Source organism: Monodon monoceros, unplaced genomic scaffold (genome assembly GCF_005190385.1).
Source record: "Monodon monoceros isolate NGI ecotype Baffin Bay Population unplaced genomic scaffold, NGI_Narwhal_1 Super_Scaffold_13, whole genome shotgun sequence".
Taxonomy (NCBI): domain Eukaryota; kingdom Metazoa; phylum Chordata; class Mammalia; order Artiodactyla; family Monodontidae; genus Monodon; species Monodon monoceros.
This window is the reverse complement of record NW_021703769.1, coordinates 8,130,679-8,152,024: the sequence shown is the minus strand read 5'-3', so window position 1 is coordinate 8,152,024 and position 21,346 is coordinate 8,130,679. Positions and strand designations below refer to the sequence as shown.

General features: G+C 43.6%; 1 protein-coding gene across 7 annotated transcripts in view; it reads right to left on the bottom strand.

Moving 5' to 3' along the window:
• Positions 1 to 21,346, bottom strand: part of BCAS1 (breast carcinoma amplified sequence 1) — a 98,431-nt gene that overhangs the window by 36,580 nt on the left and 40,505 nt on the right. For 6 of the 7 annotated variants that reach the window (XM_029219305.1, XM_029219307.1, XM_029219308.1 and 3 more), the window contains 3 exons: positions 11,054 to 11,200; positions 9,980 to 10,024; positions 740 to 916 (listed from right to left, as the gene is read on the bottom strand). In XM_029219305.1, the coding sequence (XP_029075138.1) occupies positions 740 to 916; positions 9,980 to 10,024; positions 11,054 to 11,200 (369 nt within the window). Of the gene's footprint in view, positions 1 to 739; positions 917 to 7,435; positions 7,571 to 9,979; positions 10,025 to 11,053; positions 11,201 to 21,346 lie in introns of all 7 variants that reach the window. The other variant, XM_029219303.1, reaches the window with a different exon arrangement.

Here is a 21,346-nt window from a genome sequence, read left to right as displayed (position 1 = left end):
ATGAATAAACAATTCACAGAAAAACATTTATGGTTCTTAAGGCAGATAAAAAAAGGCAACCTGGGCTTCCCTGGTGGTGCAGTGGTTGAGAGTCCGCCTGCCAATGCAGGGGACACGGGTTCGTGCCCCGGTCCGGGAGGATCCCACATGCCGCTGAGCGGCTGGGCCCGTGAGCCATGGCCACTGAGCCTGCGTGTCCGGAGCCTGTGCTCCGCAATGGGAGAGGCCACAACAGTAAGAGGCCCGTGTACCGCAAAAAAAAAAAAAAAGGCACCCTACCTCATTCACAAACTATACATAATTAAAAATTACACTTGAGTACCTTTTTCACTCTGTAAGATTGGCGAGTATTAAGAAGTTTGATAAAACACTGTTGTCAAGGGTGTAGGATAATGTGCTCTCTTATACTGCTGATGGGGGCATAACCTTTATGTAACCCACCATTTTAGAAAGAAAATGAAATCACGAAATACCATAACCCTCTGTCATGAACCGGATTAATTCCAAGAATGAAAAATTCGACTTGTTCACTTCCTTTTCTTCCCCACAAAACACGTGCTTCTAACGCGATAGGTGTTTCATTTTTCCCAGGGGTGAGCTTCAACTCAATGGCAAGATGAGTCATTCTGGAGAACAAGAAACTCCATGCATTGCTGAATACATCCGTTGGCCCAATAGAAACCATATCTCAAGTCATCCTGGCCCCAAGGACTCTCCAAATCTTGAAACTAGGACTTACCTTTTTCCAGAACAGTTTGCCCAGAGGCAGAGAGGTGGGGCCCCCCTTTTCCTTGGCACCTTCCTTTGCTGTTTCAGTGGATGTAGAATTCTTGGCAGCCCCTTGGGGCTCCTGGGGCGTAACATTGCCTTTGTCTGACTTGAGGTCGGCTGAAGTGGCGGGTGACTTTTCAGCACCCTATAACAGTTCAAAAAAATTAAAATGATCTCAGGATTTCAAAAGCAAAAGATCTCTTTTTTACAAATGTGGACTGGGGTTATGCAAGTTAAGTGTCTTCTTCATAATTTTCTGTATTTTCCAAATATTCTACATGGATGTGGATTTGTGTTAAAATCTTGGAAAAAGATCAAGATATATTCCTTTTGCAGAAAAAAAAATATATAGCACCATTATGTAACATGTTTATGTAAGTAACGCATTAGGACTCAAAGTGATTGGAAGACGCACTTGGCTGTTAGAATGTTAGGTCGTGTTGAGGACCCTGGTCTTCTTTCGACCATGGTTATGGCAGTAAAAATAGTCTGAACATGCACCTCCAATACACACGTATTTGTTTACATGATAAAGATGTATTGTTTTACTAATCCAAATTTGAAATGAAAGATGGGTTCCAATAAATATACTTCAAAAGAGAAGTGCTGAAGTTTTCCTCTCACACTCTGCTTTAGAGATTACTATAGTGATCTATAGTCTACAAAGTTTAGTCTATAAAGATCTATAGATCTATAGTCTATAGAGTTTGTGTAAGGAACTCAGGTAAGGAAGAGGTTTGAGTTTGAACAGCATCCACAACCCTCATTTCTTCACTTTTAGATGCAGCCTCCACATCTAAATTAGATGTGACTGGATGGATTGCAATTGATATAAAACTCCAAATGCTATTCACTCAGTCCCTATTCTCTTTCTCTCCCCCACCTTCTCTCCACGCCACCGCCCCCCATCTCTCCCCACTCCGAGCGGCCAGGCTGAGGTCCACTTCCGGGACATCTGATCTCTTCAGTGACTGGGCTGTTACTTCCATGCTCTGCCACCTCCTGACTCATGGGACAAAGGAAGAGTTAGGAGAATTACAGTCTCCATTTACCTGGACGTGAGTGAACATTGCATTAAAATTTTTAACACTGGGCTCACCTGACCTAACCTCGCCATCTTAAGCAGCTTCATTTTAATGATCGTTGGTCCAGGGACTTGTGACACAACCCTTTAAATTCCCAGGGGGGTCAGATCTTTGACTACATTTTCTGAATAAAAGAAAAAAAAATCTGGCAGTAAAAACAGGATGTGGAAAAATTCAGGACGTTTCAGAGTATTTTTGACATTGGAAAGAGTCTTAGAGACCACCTAATCGAATGGCCGAATTTTCATGGATGGGGAAATTGAGGTCTACGATCTGCCCTACACTAACCAGGGCCACAGTCTGGTCTCAGATCCAGACTTCCGGCTCCTATCTGGCGCTCCTTCCACACTGCACGTTGCCCCTCCAAAGGGAGTTCACAAATAATGTGAACTTTACTATCTGATGTAAGACAGTATCTTCTGTGCTGACTTTTTTGATACTAAGAGGGAGCCATTTATTGAACAGATTCTATGTTCGAATCAGGAGCTACAGGGCCAATGTATAGAAATGACTTTTGTGATAGGTGATCCTGGAATAATCCCAGTTCCATTTAAAAATGTACAAAACCGCATAATGCTAGGGTTTAAAATAACCCCTGCCTTGTATCAACAGTGCAATCAAAATGGCTGAGCTCAGACGGTTCTGCATTTATGCATGTTCCAAATGGTCTCGGACACCTGGTGCTGTTTTAGCTCTAAATGGTAATTAAATTAACAAGCACTGGTTGAAGGGGAAGTGCCCTCCACCAACTAGCTTGCTTGCTTTTCCAGAAAACAGGAGGAAAGTATTATGATTTATTCATTTACTCATAAAAAATGCATCGACTGCCTTCTATGACCTGCAATGGGTACTGAGTGCTGGGGTTACATGTCCTCATAGAGAGAGAGAGAGAGACACCAAACAAATAATTCCACAAATGTATGTAAAATTTCAACTATGATAAGTGCTGTGGGGTGGAGAGAAGGATTTGGTGCTAAAAAAAAAAAAAAGGCTAAACTAGGGAATTAGATCCATCATGGCAATCAGGAAGGCTTGATAGAGAAAGGGATGCTGTGCCACGACCTGAAGGGTGACTAGAAATTAGCTGCGGGAGGGAGGAGAAGCACACCAGGCACAGCGAACAGCGTGCTCTCAGCGCCCTCGAAAAGCATCAGAGAGCCGTGATGGAAGCAGGAAGGAAAGGAGTGGCCATGCGTGGTCCCCAACATCAACTCCCCTTCTGCTTTCTTGGGAAAATCCCCACTTGCTCAAGGGGTCCATGTTAGGTCAAGAATCTGGGGGCGGGGTGAGGCTGACCTCACTTCTATCTCTAAGAAAGGGTTCTTGTTGGCTTAAGTAAATCATCCATTCTGCTCATGTCATTACAGTAGATGCTCCATTGCTCCACACTGCTTTGATTTAAATTCTGCTGCTTTGCTTTCTATACTTAGAGACGCCGCGTTGCCTCACCAGCTCCTGGATACCCCTTCGTATGTGCTCAGTCTACTCAGCCAAAGCCACATGGGGGTTACCAAAAAAAGCTAGTTCTGGAGTTCTAGAATTCTAGGCAGGACAGGTCTAGTTTGCTTAGCCCATCACACGCCTCTGGTTTGGCTGGTTTTACCCTTTCCTTTTGTTCCCCTCAGCCTCCTTTCTCTCTCAGCCTCTTGAAGAGGGACTAGGGTCCAAGGAGACTAGGCACAGAGATGGCCAACTTTTAACTCTGATTTAATAGTAACAATAAAAGGTACCAGTGCCAGGCACTGTTTTAAGCAATTGAATGTTCTAACAACAGTCCTATGAGGAAGGAATTAATTGTTATGTCCATTTTATTGTTAGGGAAATTTTGGTCCCAGGTGGTTAAATAACTTGCCTGTGATTGCACTTATAAGGTGACAGAGTTGGCATCTGAATCCAGGGAGTCTGATACCCAAACCCAGACTCCGAATAGCTACTCTGTCTACACTGCTTCCAACAGACCAAGATCTCCCCACTCCATGTGCTGTTGTGCCCATCAGGGGATGGAACCGTCTACGCCATATGCATTCTCAGCCACGGCAATCTTAACTCCACGTGGGGGAAAGTTGGGGGGTGAGATTGCCCTTGTTCTTGGGGCGGTGCGTTATGGGCAATTTTTAGATGTTTATATTGCCTATGGCCCTACTAAGGGCCACGGTACATCAACAGATAAACAGTGTAGCTGTTGTACTAAAATTCCATGGGGAGAAGGGCAATTAGGGAGAAAATATCTAAAGAAGCTTCATGGTGGGGGGGTGATAATGGGAAAAAGGTTGAGGAACACATCTATACTGATCAGTTTTGTTGGGAAATGGCCAATTCTCTTTGCCCTGGGAAGATACCCTGAGATCTTCGAAAAACATGACAAGGACATGACTCTATCATATGTATAGTAATAAAATATAACGACTATATCTGTGTAAAATATAACGACTATATCTGTTGAGTATGCATTTCTCTGGCCAGACTATGAGTTCTGTGAAGGCAAGAGCTGTTATGTCTTAGTCACCATTACACTCCTACCACCCATCAGACCCAGTGTCTGGCTCAAAACAGGCATTAAATAAATAACAAATTAATTTTACGAGAGGGGCCACAGAGAGCTACCCACATAGCACCCTGCCATGTCATCTTTCCGTCCACCCACCCCCTCCTTACAGGGCTGTGGAGTCACACACACCCATTAGTCATCCTCTCCCTGCCTCTACTCATCTCCTCGCTGCCCAGAGAAGTGCCCCAAATGGTGTTCTGCCAGCATCAACTGAATTCACACTCTTTGTCTCCATTACAGAGGAGACTACGAAAATTCTATCCATGTTTTTTGGAGACAATCCCCTGAGTAGGGTTGCCAGATTTAGCAAATAACAGTGAGACTATAGGATGTCCTGTTAAATCTGAATTTCAGATCAACAAAGAATAAGTTTTTTGCCTAAGGATGTCCCCAATATTGCCTGGGACATACTTAGATTTATACTCAAAAATTATTTGCTGTGTATCTGAAATTTGAATTTAACTGGGTACTTGTTATTTATCTGACAACCCTACCCATGAAATTCTAATGTATTAGATTTGGAGATTGCATATCAGATGACCGTACCTTCTTCCACAAGAAGTTTTCATCATTTTCACATATGAGTGTGGGAGAGGGGACGTGTTAGTAACATGGAAACATTGTACCAAGAGCCAAAAAACAATGAATGTGTGGCATAAGCTTATGAACCCTATGAGGTAGCTGCTAATATTTTAGCTGCCTTATGGAGAGGGTGGGCATTGAGCAAACCTGAGTGGGGAGGGGAACATTTCTGGGCGTGGCAAAGACATTCTAAAACAATGTCCTGCTTTGTGTACACGTGTCATGTCCAACGTTTGCAGGTCGTGTGAAAAGGTTTTATTCTGAGGAACCGCATGTGATTAAGCCAAGAAAAAAAAATTCAGATTCAGCAAAGAAACGCTGACCCCCTTATTATTTATAATAATAAACTTATTTCATTGATTAATGTCAGCCTTTCCTCCCCTTTGAAACTAAGCAAATTCTTTTTATAGGAAGGAAAATTGACATACAAAGAAATGAAACGAGGAGTTAACCAGAATTGGTAACCACTGTATTATTTTTTTTAAGAGCAAAACTAGAAGATACCGTTTTATCCTTGAATTTGCTTGGATGTCTTTTTTCTGTCTTAGGTCACACTGAAATCAAGGAGGATGAGTATCACACCTCCCATAATCATGCAACAAGGTTCACTGATGGACACTGGCTGGTCAATTTTAATGGCCCTGTTTTCCTATCTTTTTGGACGACAGAACAACCAATTGAGGAAAAGAAAAGCACTGTCCTAGGCATGAAGGTAAAAGCCAACGAGATCTACCACACTGCTGTATAAATGAGAATTAAGAACATCTGGGAACTGTCCCCTTACTTTACTTTGACGTTAAAAAAATAGACCGAATGTAACTCAAGGCAAAACCTTAGTCTGTATTACAGTATCCCAGAAAGGGTCATTTCTTCTCCATCGTCCCAGTGGCTTTAGAATCCTCTCCTACCCCAAAAGTCAACTCAGTTGGCAGGATGTGAAGCCAACAATTCGGGGAAGCCCCAGGAATACTGAACTTGGGTGGCCCACTTGTGGGAGGGGAGAGATTCTGGAGGCACGAAATGAATGTCGTGATGAAATGCAGATCTGTGGGGGTCGGGGGAGGGGGAGTCATAGCGTCTTAAACTTTCAAGGCCCCCTACTCACCGAAGCACCCGTGGGAATTCAGCTAGATTCCTTTGTACCAGATCCATGACACATTTCACTAGCAGTTACCAAATTGTCGCCCACATACAGTGGTACCACTTTTTAACGTTCCCTCCCCCATTGCAGTGTCTCTCATCCACCCCCTTGTCTCGTTACAGGACAAAATAACCCTGCATGGAAATCGAAGGGTGGCTTCATAACATAGTCTGTTTATGCAAATATAGATTCCGCTGGGAGAGCTTTCTATGGAGCTTTTATCTGCATACACAATCCTGGGACTATTACATCCAGCTGGGGAAGTTTTTCAAATAAGTTCGTTCAACTTAGTGGAGAATGGTGGATATTTTAAACAAATTTACAAGCATGCTGGCCCAAGTCAGGGATCCTTTTAACTGATGGTTTCAGACAAATACTGGCATTTTCGTAGACATTAGAAGAGTGAAATCTCTGAAACTCACTTCTCTGTTGTCTTTACTTCCCAAGAACGTGGAGACAGGACTTGCTCTGCCTTCATTCATTGTTTTGTTCTGCCTGGGCTTCCATTTGGGCTCAGTATAAATTTAGTTAATACAGGGAAGAGATGGAACGGACCACAGGAAGATAGAATTGTTATCCTGAGGTTAGAAGAGCATTTCCCAAAGTATAGCAAGCATACCATTGGTGGGATCAGAGATGGCCTCAGATTGTGCTATGATATTAAATAATATTAAAATCGTGAAAATACTTTTCCTTTTTCAATTCTCATCTTTCTAAGACCATTGGGGGAAAATCTCAGTCTGGTGCCGGTAGAGAAATCTTTAACATTTCCCTACTGCTGGCTAATTGCCTTTTCATAAAGCTAGAAATGGCAATAGATTCAGAGCTTAACACAGGCGAGACAGCTAGAATGTAATCTCTTTTTTTATTGCCCATATAATGGTACATTCCTCTTATGAAAAATGATCTGCTTTTCCAAGTGTGATGTAATACAAAGTTTCTTTTACAGATATCTTTAAATAGGAAGTGAGTCAATTTCAATATAAAAATATCAAGTAAATAGTGGTATATCTGCCAAAAACGATGAAGGTGGTATGCAAACATTCAACATTTGGGAAACACTAGGTTAGAAGAATAATCTCAGAACCCTGGTCCACACTAGGAAAGTAGTCTGAGATGCTTACAATTATGGGGACTTAAAACCTCTGAAATTTGATTCACATAGTACTTAATTCCCCTCTAATGATTTCTACCACCCAAGGCTCTGTCTTCACTGAAGTGGAGCAGGCTGGATACAGGATGGGCACACGTGTCATGTGGTGAAGACCAGGGTTCTCATTTTTCCTCCTATTTTAACAAGATACAGACCTTATGCCTAAAGAATTTTCTAAAGGCGAGTCCTAGCCTGGGGCTATGCAGATGCTTTTTCTTGGTGCCTTTAGCCTGGATCTCGGATGTCTTCTGCCCAGCTTGTCCATCACAGACACTTTCTGCTTTAGATGCCTTGTGGGCAACAGCAGTCACAGCTTAGAACTTTGTTTTTAAACAGAATGCATTTTTTTTTCTGTTGTTTTTAAGCGCAGTAATCCACTTTGTCAATTAGCTGCCGGTACATCACCCCCATCTCCCAATCACAAGACATCACGTGAGTGCTTATCTTTTTCAAACTCTCAAAGACGATTTGTTAAAGTGCAAATTCACAGTCTATTTCAGGTACATGTTGATTTTCAACACAGCAGCCTAGTTAAATGACCCAGATTAATGCAGCTCCGTTTGCTAAAGACAATGACAAGATATTTAAGCTTTGTCTACAGGACACGTAATATCCAGGTGAAAAAAATTAAAAAATAAAAACAATAATGCAGTCCCTACCCGATGATTTTTAAAAATCTAAATGCTATTGCCACGTGAAACAGAAGAAAAAAATACCTGAAGACAAGCAATTTATTTTTGCATCTTGGAGTCAAGTACTGCCACTAAATGGCTTTCATTCTCAAACGGATCTCCTCTTTTGCAGTATTAGAAACTTCAGGGAAGCAGTATCACCCACAAAAATCTCAACTGACTTCTAGATGGGCAGATCTCCTGGGCAAAAGATGTTTCTAGAGTGAGTCAGTCCACTGAGCCAAAGTGAGGGGAAATTGGAACTAAAATAGCCCAGCTACAACCGTTCAGAATTGCTGACTCAAGTCACAAATGGCGGGGGGATTTTGTGTGGGCAGCAGTGGATTGCCCAGGGCCAAATGAGAAGATGGACAAAAGTGTTGACATTTCAAAAGCATGAATCCAAGAACTTCAGTAGAAAAGATGTCAAGAAGGCAAGTATGAGAACCAGGTTGGTAGAAAGAGGTCTGTTTGTGGGCATCACGGACAACCTACATTCACAAAACCCGCTTTTGAGATCCAGTTCCATCAGCACTGAGCGCATAGCTCTCTGGGCAGGGCCATGAGATTTTACCACTAGGTACTTTCAGCTGGGACCACATTCGGGGTGGGGGAAGAGACTTGATGCCGTGAGCAGCTAAAGGGAGTGAGGGCATCAGGTCACTCGGGGAGCCACACAACACACCCACATACCCCAGTGTTTATAGCCTATTGTGCTGACTCTGTGATTTCCAACAATGCAGGACACAGAACCCAAAGAGAAACATTTGGACCCAACCATTCATTGAACTTGACCCTAGCTGCCTTGTAGCAAATAAATAACCTTATGGGAAAATGCACGTAGATACCTCAGATATATCTTTTTTTCAATGGAAGAAGAAAATTCTAGAGGAACCAATCAGTACAATACACATGTAATCCTGATGTTCAGTCTGTCCTGCTGTGATTATGGAAATAGGGATCACCTACATTTGAACAGAGCTCCAGGGTTTACCAGGCACTGTCACACCTTCATTCAGTCCTGGGGTTGGGGAGGCAGAATTTTTATTGCCCCAGTTTTACAGATGTGGAAATTTGGGTTCACACAGGTTAGGATCACACAGCTATCAAGTAGCAGGACTGCGGCTCGAACACAGGTTTTCTGAGACAAATTCTAGGATCCTTTTCACAACTTAGCCCCTTCAAATACGGGGAGCAGATATACTGGGTTGGCCAAGCCATTTGTTTGGTCCCAGTGCCTTTCAAAGCACTTTCAGTTATCAAAAGGAGGACACAAGACATTTATCTGTCACCAAGTTAAATTTCCCTCATGATTCCCGTGAAATTTAAACCACGTGTTCTACGAAAGGAAATCGGTTCTCTCAAGTGCAAAGGGAAAACATCTCTAGAAAGTAGTCATTCCAAACAAAATGTACTTTGAGGGGAACTGGCTGAATTTCTAGGATGACGGCAAAAAAGCACACACTCTCTAGGGCATCCTAACCCCTCTACATGTTCCTTCATTTGGCAAGTGTCGACTGGTGACTATTTCATGCCACCAAGCAACTGCCATTGCAGTGGAGACTAATTTTTTTCAAATTACATGAAAAACAAAGCAAGACATATTTTTTAAAAACCAAAATCTAGCAGCTCACATCTGCTTTAAATTGAGTCTCATGACTTTTGCATTTCCAGTGGCTAACTTTTACCATATTCCCTGGGCCTCTCTACACACAACTAAAGAGACTAAGATGATATATAATAATTAGTATTCTGTTCTTATTCTGTATAAGAAATTGGTTTTTATGACATTATTTAGCCATAATTGGCACATATTTCAAGCTTCCCACCAAAATTTTCATTAAAATACCATTAACGTAAGTGGAACATTGTAAAGACAATCTAACAGCACTATTAAATTGCTAAATATGTATATATGTGTGTATGTATATCCCACGCACACAAAATTCAAAAAACAGAGACGCATACATAAATCCAAATCCAATTCTACGCACAAACCCAAACCCAAACACACTTCAAATGACCTACCGTGTCTTCCAGATCTTTTTTTGTTTCAGCTTTGTTAGGCGAAACCTTAAAAGTTTGAGAAAAACCAAATGTTAAAAACCATAGCTCTGTAGGGTGTTTCTCTTTCTTTCTTTCTTTTTATTTTAGTTCCCTGACCAGGGACTGAACCTGGGCCCCGGCAGTGAAAGTGCCAAGTCCTAACCACTGCACCACCAGGGAATTCCCTATTTCATATTTTTATTTAGGGTGGTCTACTTCACTCTACAAGTAAGGAATGTAATGAGAAGTCCTTTTAATTTAGTAGAAACCCATGGACTTCTGGGTAATACCTAAGTATACATAAGTTAACAAAATTAATATTTTATAATGAAATGCATCAGATCTTATACATTCACTAAGAGCTTGACCACATTCAAAACTGTCTCCTGGATGGCTACACACTTTCCAACAAGTCCACCACTAATCCAAACAAATGTACAAGCCTTTGGTGTTTGTGGCACATTCGGTTGACTTTTTCTGTTTTATCTTTTGAAGTTGGTCTTGGCCTTTGGGAATAGCCCAAACACTTGGATCTGTCTGTTTAATTATGCATTCACTCATTCAGCCCTTTTTTTGAGTGTCTGGCAGGTGCCAAGCTGCAGGGCCTGAAGAGTCAGACAGGAGCAAGCAATGCAAGATGTGGGTCCCTGCCTCCACCCAGTCAAATGCGAGCTTTAGATGTAACAAGATAGAAAGTGATTTCTACAGTTTTATTTGCCATTTGAGTGGCAAAAATGCTTTGATAGGTCAGCAACTCAAGGAAGTATTTTCCAATTATTTTTATGATCAATGACCATAAGATATCCAATTGCGGTAGCGTTCTACTACCACATAGCTCATGTCGCATAGTTAATCTCACAGTTCGCAGCAACTAAAGACTCCTTCACTGAAAGCCAATTCCCTTACGAAGCACATCTTGTCCCTGTTCTCCAATGTCCCAGCTGCATCAAGCCGTTTAGAACAGTAACATTCAAGTATGTATCATTCTTAGATCTAACAAAACTTTTGAGCAATAAAATTGAGGAATAGAATAGAAAAGGAGATGAAACTGCTTACCAGAGTTTTAAGGAAGCTCATGATGGAATTATTATTCTCTGTCTGGGGGTCCTCCTTTGCAATCTCCAGTTCTTCAGGGACCCCGGGGACAGAGCAACTCACAGTTGGGATTTCCTGTCCTTCTTTTCCCGTGCCGTCAGCTATGTCCTAGGAACAAGACAGAGTTTTCATGGTTGCAACTTGTTGAATGTGGACTCTCAAAGTACTATTTTTGCTTCGCGCCCCTGTCTCCCTTACCCCCTAATTCCAGCCATACTTCTTCTGCCCACGGGGGTGTAGAACAATCAGGAGCTTATGAGAGTCACTCTTCCTTCCCCGCCCCCTCTTTCTAACATAATCAGCATTTGCAGTTAGTTGGAGGGACATTGTTTGGAGCCAGAGGCTAACAAACACAGCAGTGCACCGTTGCATCCCAAACAAAAACCCTTTTCTCCCAATTCTGCACAGAGGTTATGTATGATGCCAATATTTTGTGGTCTTCCAGTTTAATCATGGAAGATGCCGCTATCTGATTTCCCACAATCCCCGCAGTGCTGAATTGTATCAACTGAAAAAAAAAGTACTGATGTTTTAAAATAATAATTCCGCTTTCAGGATCTGGGAGTTAACTGTGCGAAGGATGTGCTATTGGGATGGATTTTCCTCTCTAACTCACCCAGGAGGGTGGGATGCACGCTGAATATCCTCCTTTTTTTCACGTTCACTCCCATGACCTTGGGCCAAGCCAGGTTACCTCAAACCCATTCATTCTTCAGGCTCGGGCTCAAGTTTACTTTCTCCACTGAAGTCTTTCTGGGCCACAGCACCCACGGAACCTACTCCCTTCTCTGAGTTTCTAGACCACCTTCTCCGGCACACTCATTTGGCACGTGGGTTACCCTAATGCCAAGGACTGGGCCAGAAGAACCTGCATTAAAAACGGGGTTATTGGGCTTCCCTGGTGGCGCAGTGGTTGAGAGTCCGTCTGTCGATGCAGGGGACATGGGTTCGTGCCCTGGTCTGGGAAGATCCCACATGCCGCGGAGCAGCTGGGCCCGTGGGCCATGGCCGCTGAGCCTGCGCGTCCAGAGCCTGTGCTCCGCAACGGGAGAGGCCACAACGGTGAGAAGCCCGCGTACCGCAAAACAACAACAACAACAACAACGGGGTTATTGTGGAACAGTGATAAAAATGCATAAACACACTTCGGTGAATATTTTAAAAAGTAATAATAATGCTTGTATCCCACAGGGTTTCCCTCAGCCCTAGCACTCCCTCTAAATGGAGCAGTGCTTCTTGTGAAATGCCTCTTAAAGAGCTGGAACTTCATAAAGCCCAACGCAGATAGAAGCCAGGGCCTTAACAAGCTTCTCGGCTTTTCTAGTTAATTCCAGGCAAAACGTGTTTTCCTTGGGAAGAGATGAACTTTTAAACAGGTTCTAAAATAACTTAATGTTCATATTAGAATAGAACTCTGACGAGTGGAACTTTTTACAATTCCTGTAGGTATAATTCGGATCCAGGTTGTCCAGCAGGTTGACAAGGAGGATGGCTGAAAATTCTGTTTATATCAGATGAGTGTGGTGTGCCTACCGGGGCGGTGAGTTTACTCTAGGTGGTGCACACACATGCGCACATACACGTGCACATACGCGCACGAGGTTATTCTTTAAAAGTGCTTTTTGGAAAGATATTTCTTTGGTACAATGGATATTTTTGCTTGGATGAAGTTGAGTAGAAAATTTTTAGATAAAATGTTAAATTAAAAATATTACATGGAAAAAAAAAATATATTACATGGGCTTCCCCAGTGGTGCAGTGGTTGAGAGTCCGCTTGCAGATGCAGGGGACACGGGTTCATGCCCCGGTCCGGGAAGATCCCACATGCCGCAGAGCGGCTGGGCCCATGAGCCATGGCCGCTAAGCCTGCGCGTCCAGAGCCTGTGCTCTGCAACGGGAGAGGTCACAACAGTGAGAGGCCCGCATACCGCAAAAAAAAAAAAAAAATTACATAAATCAGGACTTCCCTGGTGGCGCAGTGGTTAAGAATCCACCTGCCAATGAAGGGGACATGGGTTTGAGCCCTAGTCCGGGAAGATCCCACATGCTGCGGAGCGACTAAACCCATGCGCCGCAAGTACTGAGCCTGCGCTCTAGAGCCCACGAGCCACAACTACTGAGCCCGTGTGCCACAACTACTGAAGCCCACACGCCTAGAGCCCGTGCTCCACAGCAAGAGAAGCCACCGCAATGAGAAGCCCATGCACCACGACGAAGAGCAGCCCCTGCTCGCCGCAACTAGAGAAAGCCCGCGCACAGCAACAAAGACCCAATGTAGCCAAAAATAAATAAATGAATTAATTAATTTAAAAAATATTACACAAATCATTAAGCAGGTGTTTGGAACATGAGCCATTATGAAAGTGGTACCAGGACTAAATCTAATGGAGAGGTGCCCCACTAGGCCTGATGGAGCTATTGCCTAGGAAATAGCTGTTTATTTCCAATCACTCATTTACTCACCTTCACTCAATAGCTTGCTGGGGGAATTCTGACCATGTACAAACTGTATAGAGGCAAAATGATATTAGCACGGGCTCTGAGGCCAGCCCGCCCAGACTCTACTCTCTGTTCCATCCTTCACACCAGTGAGATCCTGGGCATGTTCCCTGACATCTGTGCCTGGGTTTGCTCATTTGTAAAAGGGGAATCAGCAGCACCTGCCTCTCAGAGTGGTCGGGGCGTAAATGGGATAATCCATCGACAGGAGTTAGCATGGTGTGTAGCACATAGTAAACATGCAGTGAATGCTAGCTATTATTATCATTATCATTATTGTTACTGTCATAGTTTACGTTACTGAGCCTTGTTCTGAGCCCGGTGAGATGAAAAAAATGAATCAGACACGTTCCTCTCTCGAGATGCTTACAGTCTCACAGTGGATAAAGGCCAGCAGAGGGGGATAAGTACTCGGATAAAAAGATAAAAGAATTCCACTAGCCCACTTAGCCCTGCACAGCGTTTTCAACCAGTATTAATGTCCAGATGCCACCCAGACCAATTCGATCAGAATGTCTGGAGGTGGGGCTCAGGCGTCAATATTTTTAGAGCCCCTGGGTGATTCCAATGTGCACCAAGGTTGAGAACAGCTGAAGTACAGGGACAAGAAAGGTGTGAAGATGACGTGGCGTCTGTCCTCAGCCCTGGAGCCTGAGCTACAGGTCGACGTGCAGAGGTGGGGGAAGGATGGCGTGCTGAGGAATTTCAGACAGAGGAAAAGGCGTGAAAAACATGTAGAAAAGGATGAGGTGGGGATGGGGGTGGGGAGGGTTTCGGGGTAGATTGTTCAGGTCAACTGAGATACAGATAAACGCAAGGTGGTTAGAGAAGAGCACCATCAGTCACACTGAGCTTCCTCTCAATCTGCTGGGCGGCAGCTTACAAAGTAGGCGCTTTCTAGGTGGAAGGTTTCTGGGCTGGGGGTGGAGTATGGGGCAAAGAGCCCCCGTAGCAGAAGAAGCAGTCGAGGGGCTTCCCTGGTGGCGCAGTGGTTGAGAGTCCGCCCACCGATGCAGGGGACACGGGTTCGTGCCCCGGTCCGGGAAGATACCACATGCCGCGGAGTGGCTGGGCCTGTGAGCCATGGCCGCTGAGCGTGCACGTCCAGAGCCTGTGCTCCGCAACGGGAGGGGCCACAACAGGGAAGAGGCCCGCGACCCACAAAAAAAAAAAAAAAAAAAAAAAGAAGAAGAATCAGTCGAGAGCTCTACTGGGGAACTTCGAGGTGGAGAAGGCCCCACCTATGACCCGGAGCCAGACCTCATTTGGGTGCCCAGGACGGAAAAGATACAGATGGTCAAGAAAGGGTAGTGACAGCAGGGGTCCAAAAGAAGAGAGCTCTGTTCCCTCAATCCTTCCACCCTGAACTCGCACAACTGAGGGAGGAGGAGAAGAAATAAGGAGCAAATTCTAATCCTTCCAGACCTCAAGGGCCTCAGCCCATGGTCACGTCAGAGTTTGATTTCAGAAAGAATTGGGGTGAAGGTTAAAATGGATACAAGACTGAAGTTTTTCAGTTGGACTGAGTCGGACTTTTGAATCACTGCCAGGTTTGGGATCTGCCTATGACATCATGAAGTATGAGGATAAAAGCTATTGATCAAATATCTAACAAGTGCCTCAAACCGATCAAGGCACTGGGAATACAGTGGTGAATGAGACACAGGCCTCTCCTCAGGGAGCTGAAATTCTAGCAGGGGAGAAAAACAGAACCAAACAAAAATACAGATAAACCAATAAATGTAACACAGAAAACTCAGCCAGTGAAGACTGCAAGGGAGAAAATGAGGGAATGGAGGGTGACCAGGGTGATGCTACTTCTGACAGTCAGTGACGTTCTCTAAGAAGTTTGCATGCAGGTGGGGAAGGCATCTATTCTGGGGGGGGGTGACCCCCCAGGCTGGGTCAGCTACTCTAAGCCACTCTGGTCTCACAGCCCCTGGGCTCCCTACCGCTCACCACAGTGAATGGAAGGGTCTGCGTCTGGCCACCCCCAGCTCCCAGACTTGCAGCTTCCTATGGGAGAGCAGGGGGCATGGTTCTTCTCTGTGATCCCAGGGCTGGACGCACAGGGAGCATTACTGAACTTCCTGGAGATAAACTGAACCACAGGGAGGTCAACTGAAGAGGAAACAAATCAGTAAAACACAGGGCAGTCCCATGGGTCTAGTTGCCAACAGGGAAAACCTGCCACAGGGGAGAGCCTCTGAGCAACGGAGATAACTACTGGTATTTCTTCATCCAGGATAGAGAACTCGGACTGGAGGAGACACAGTTTGACAGAATTCTGGGAATGGAGGGGCCCCTCAACTTTCTGCTCAGCCCTGTGGCATCTTGTCCAGGCAGCTCTGAAGATGCTTCCCTGATTCCCCCAGTGCAGTGATATCTCCAGACGTGGAGAGCAGCTCAGGGATGACAGACCCTGCTGGCCCAGTGCAGGGAGCTGGCTTGTTGGCCCAGGGCTCTTCCCAAGTGAGAGTTTATGGTCTCTCAAACTGAACTTGAGCCCTTTTTGTGAAATACGTTTCTCTTCTTAGGCTGGTTTTAAAAAGGAACGTAAGAGGGCTTCCCTGGTGGCGCAGTGGTTGAGAGTTCACCTGCCAATGCAGGAGACGCGGGTTCGTGTCCTGGTCTGGGAAGATCCCACATGCCGCGGAGCGGCTGGGCCCATGAGCCATGGCCGCTAAGCCTGCGCGTCCGGAGCCTGTGCTCCGCAACGGGAGAGGCCACAACAGTGAGAGGCCCGCATACCGCAAAAAAAAAAAAAAAAAGAACATAAGACTCTGCTTCCAGGAAGAAGGAGGATATAGACTTTCCCTCATTCCTCCCAGTAAACACAGTGGAAAATCCTGGACATTATGTAGAAAACAAACACAAAAGGACTCCGAGTGGTGGAGAGGAGAAGGCAGGCCAGCTAGGCACCTCAACAACAAGACGGTGGTGAGTTCCCTGGGTTTTCCTTTTGCCACAGATATCCTGGACTTGGAGTTGGAGAAGCCAATGACCAGGAAACACCGATGGGCAAACCCTCCCGAAAGGCCTGCTCGAACCAAACGGCCAGAAAAGGGCCAGTCTAGCACATGACAGAAAGCTTTTAGACAATAACTGCTCTCCACCAGCCAAACACCGTAGAAATGAAAATAAAAACCACAATGTTTATCACCTCACACCTGTCAAAATGGCTATTGTCACACAACAAGAGATAACAATGTTGGCGAGGATGTGGGACCCTCGTGCTTTGTTTGTGGGAACCTAAACTGCTGCAGCCACTATAGAAAACAGTGTGGAGGTTCCTCAAAAAATTAAAAATAGGCCTACTATATGATCCCACAATCCCACTCGTGGGAAAGAAAATGAAAGCAGAATCTTGAAGAGATGTCTCTACTCCCATGTTCATTGCAGCATTATTCACAATAGCCAAGATATGGAAACAACAAGTGTGTCTGTCTACAGATAAATGGATAAAGAAGACTGTATATAATATATATTATTCAGCCATGAAAAAAGAAGATAATCCTGCCATTTGTGACAACATGAATGGACCTTGAGGGCATTATGCTAAGAGATAAATGTCAGAGAAAGACAAATACTGTATGATATCACTTACATGTGAAATTTTAAAAAGCTGAACTCATAGAAATAGAGAATGGAAAAGTGATTGCCAGTGGCTGGGGGGTGGGAGAAATGGGGAGATGTCGGTCAAAGGGTACCAACTTCCAGTTATTAGATGAATAAGTTCTGGGGAATCTAATATACAGCACGGTGACTATAATTTACAATACTATATTATATACTTGAGAGTTTCTAAGAGAGTAGGTCTTAAATGTCCTCATCACAAGAAAGAGATGGAAATCATATGAGGTGATGGAGTTGTTAACTAACCCTACTGTGGTAATCATTTTGCAGTATATACATTTATCAAATCATCAAGTTGCACTCTTTAAACTTACACAAAAATTATATTTCAGTTACATGTCAATAAAGTTAGAAAATAATACCTTTATACTTGTACCAAAAATGAAATACAAAATATGTACAGGACTTATATGCAGAAAACTATACAATACTGATGAAAGGAATTAAAGAACATATAAACAGAGAGACATACAGTGTTCATGAACTGGAAGACTCAACACAATAAAGATGTCAATCCTCCCAAGTTGATATACAGGTTTAATGCAATTCCTATCAAAATCCCAGCAAGATGTTTTGTAGAGATAGATGAGATTATTCTAAAATTTGTAAGTCAAAGGAATTAGAATATCTGAAGCAATTTTGAAAACAAAGAATTAAGTGGGAAGAAGCAGCCTTCCTGATTTCAAGCCTTGTTATTTAGCTAGAGTAAGCAAGGTTGTGTGGTACTGGTGGGTAGAAGCATAGACACATAGTTGACTGGGCCAGAAGAGAGAACCCAGAAATAGACCCACACAAAATGTGCCCAACTGATTTTTGACAAAGGTGCAAAAGCAATTCAATAGAGGAAAGATCATCTTTTCAATAAACGGTGCTGGAACAATTCAACATGCATGGGAGGGGAAAAAAAAAAAAAGAACTTCAATCTAAGCCTTATACCTTATACAAAAATTAACTCAAAATGGACCAAGGACTTAAATACAAAATGTAAAGTATAAAACTTTCAGGGGAATTCCCTGGCAGTCCAGTGGTTAGGACCCTGTGCTTCCACTGCAGGGCGCACGGGTCCAATCCCTGGTCAGGGAACTAAGATCTCACGTGCTGTGCAGCAAGGTCAAAAAACAAACCAACCAACCAACCAAACAAACAACAAAACAAAACAAAAACCTTTTAGGAGAAAATTTCTGGGATCTATGGCAAAGAGTTCTTAGACTTGACATCAAAAGCATAATCCATAAAAGGAAAAATGATGAACTGGTCTTCATCCAAATTAAAAGATTTTGCTTTGTGAAAGATCCTATTTAAAAAATGGAAAAAATGGGACTTCCCTGGTGGCGTAGTGGTTAAGACTCTGCGCTCCCAGTGCAGGGGGCCCGGGTTCAATCCCTGGTCAGGGAATTAGATCCCACACGCCGCAACCAAGAGTTTGCATACCACAATTAAGGAGCCCGCGTGCCGCAACTAAGATCCAGTGCAACCAAATAAACACATTTTTTTTAATGGAAAAAAAGCTAGAAAGGGGGAGAAAGTATTTGCAAACCACTTATCTGACAAAGGACTAGAATCTAGAATAAATAAAGAATTCTCGAAGCTCAACAGTAAAACAAACAAACAAAAAATTCAAGCAATCCAATTAGAGAATGGCAAAGACATGAAGAGACATTTCACTGGACAAAAGATATAAATGGCGGGCTCCCCTGGTGGCGCAGTGGTTGAGAGTCTGCCTGCAGATGCAGGGGACGCGGGTTCGTGCCCCGGTCCGGGAAGATCCCACATGCCGCGGAGCGGCTGGGCCCGTGGGCCATGGCCGCTGAGCCTGCGCGTCCGGAGCCTGTGCTCTGCAACGGGAGAGGCCGCAACAGTGAGAGGCCCGCGTACCACAAAAAAAAAAAAAAAAAAAAGATATAGATGGCAAATAAGCAAACGAAAGATGTTCAATTTCATTAGCCATTAGGGAAATGCAAAGTAAAACTACAATAAGATGTCACCACACACCTATCAGAAGGGGTAAAGTGAAAAATAGTGACAGTTTCAAATTCTGGCAAGGATGCAGAACAACTAGATCACTCATGCTCTGGTGACGGGAATGCAGAACGGCACAGCCAATCGGGAAAAATTTAGCAGTTTCTTAAAAAACTGAATATGCAACTCCAATATAACCTAGCCATTACACTCCTGGCTTTTTTTTCCCCCAGAGAAATGAAGACTGACATTCACACAAAACCCCATACATTAACGTTTATAAAAACTTTATTGTAACGGCTGAAAACTGGAAATGACCAAATGTTTTTCAATGGCCCTCATATTTTACTGATTGAAGTATATACTATTTCAGTCCTGATGGAGGGCTGAAATTTTGGCATCATCAACTAAAATTTAAAAAAGAGGGGCTTCCCTGGTGGCGCAGTGGTTGAGAGTCCGCCTGCCGATGAAGGGGACGCGGGTTCGTGCCCCGGCCCGGGAAGATCCCACATGCCACGGAGCGGCTGGGCCCGTGAGCCATGGCCGTTGAGCCTGCGCGTCCGGAGCCTGTGCTCCGCAACGGGAGAGGCCACAACGGTGAGAGGCCCGCGTACCGCAAAAAAAAAAAAAAAAAAAAAAAGAATATATTCTTTTACCAAGCGATTCCACTCCTCAGAGTTGGTTTTAAACCTCAATTCACATAAGTGTGAAATAACAAATACACGAGCTTATTCACTACAATGAGGTCATGGCAAATGTTTGGAAACCTGCCAAATGTCATTAATAAGGTCCTGGGTAAATAAATCATGGTACATCCATTCATTGGAAAACTATGCAAGTGTTACAAATGAGGAAGCTGTACAGATACAGAAAGTAGTGTTAACTGGGAAAAAAAGCATGGGATAGAACAGAGTGTATATTATATTACCATTTGCTTAAAAAAGAAGGAATGTGAATTTATACTTATCTTTTGCTTAATATATGCTCAAGAAAGACTCATTTAAAAATACAAACAGTGATTATCTATTGCGGGTGGCATTGGTAGAAAAGTATACCGTTTCATAATTTCTTATTTTGAGCCATGTGAATGTATTATCCATTAAAAATTAAAACAAAATGTGGGCAACTAATTCCAAATTTTAAAAAACAGCCAGAGGGCCACACTCAATGCAGTCTGGAAGACGATCCAGCCCAAGGCCACCGGTTTGTGGCCTATGCCTTAAATATTGGGTTATTTGTAGGATCTTTGTCCTTAACTACAAATACGTCTGAGCTATTCTCATGAGGCCTGCAGATCATTCTCAGCAAACAGAAATTTTAGACAGAAACATCGGCGTTCTCCAGGAAATATCTGGAAACTTCTTTTTAAGCAAACAGGTGTCCATGGTGTCAGCTTGTTTTTCATCCATATGGAAGAGGCCTGTATTTTTTTCCTTTCTGTTGGCTTCCAAGGGCAAACAGATAGGAACACTAGTTAAGTGATCACAATTTGTCATGTTGAAAAATTGTGCTGCCTCATCCTAATTTGATTGCCTATAATAAAACGCACATGGAACTTCCGGTACCTTCCTTCCACTGTAAATTGTCAATTGGCTTTCGTCTTTCTCTAAGCAAGGTCTGCATTGTCCAAGTGAAAATACAAGTGAAGGCAGGACGATCAAGGCTAAAAAAAGCCTTGTCTGGAACTATTTGTGATGAATGTCTACCTCATCTAGATGTCCCCACCGATTGTGCATACCGGTTTCATTTTGAATCTTTGTACCGAGAAATCAGTGTCTGACAGGCAGTTTAACACAGGAAAATTTGTCTAAAAAAATGTTGACTGGTACGGAAACCCATTACTCTTTTCCATCTGTTGGAAATTCGAGCCACAGGCTGTCTGGGATTAAAGGGAGGAGCTATGTTTCCTCTCCCACTTGGTTGCCCCAGCGGCACAAAGGGCATCATTTGCTCAGCAACAATGTTCTCTAGACATACATCACGTCTTTACTTTTTTTCTTCTGGGAGCACATCACCTGCATACACCCATTGTCAGATTGGAGATGAAAAATGGGATTTGGTTAATTCTTAAAAATAAAAATTTATCCTCCAATTTCCATAGAAGGGGAAGCAAATTACTGAAACAAGCAGGAAGGAACTCTAAGAACAAAGTCTACCAAT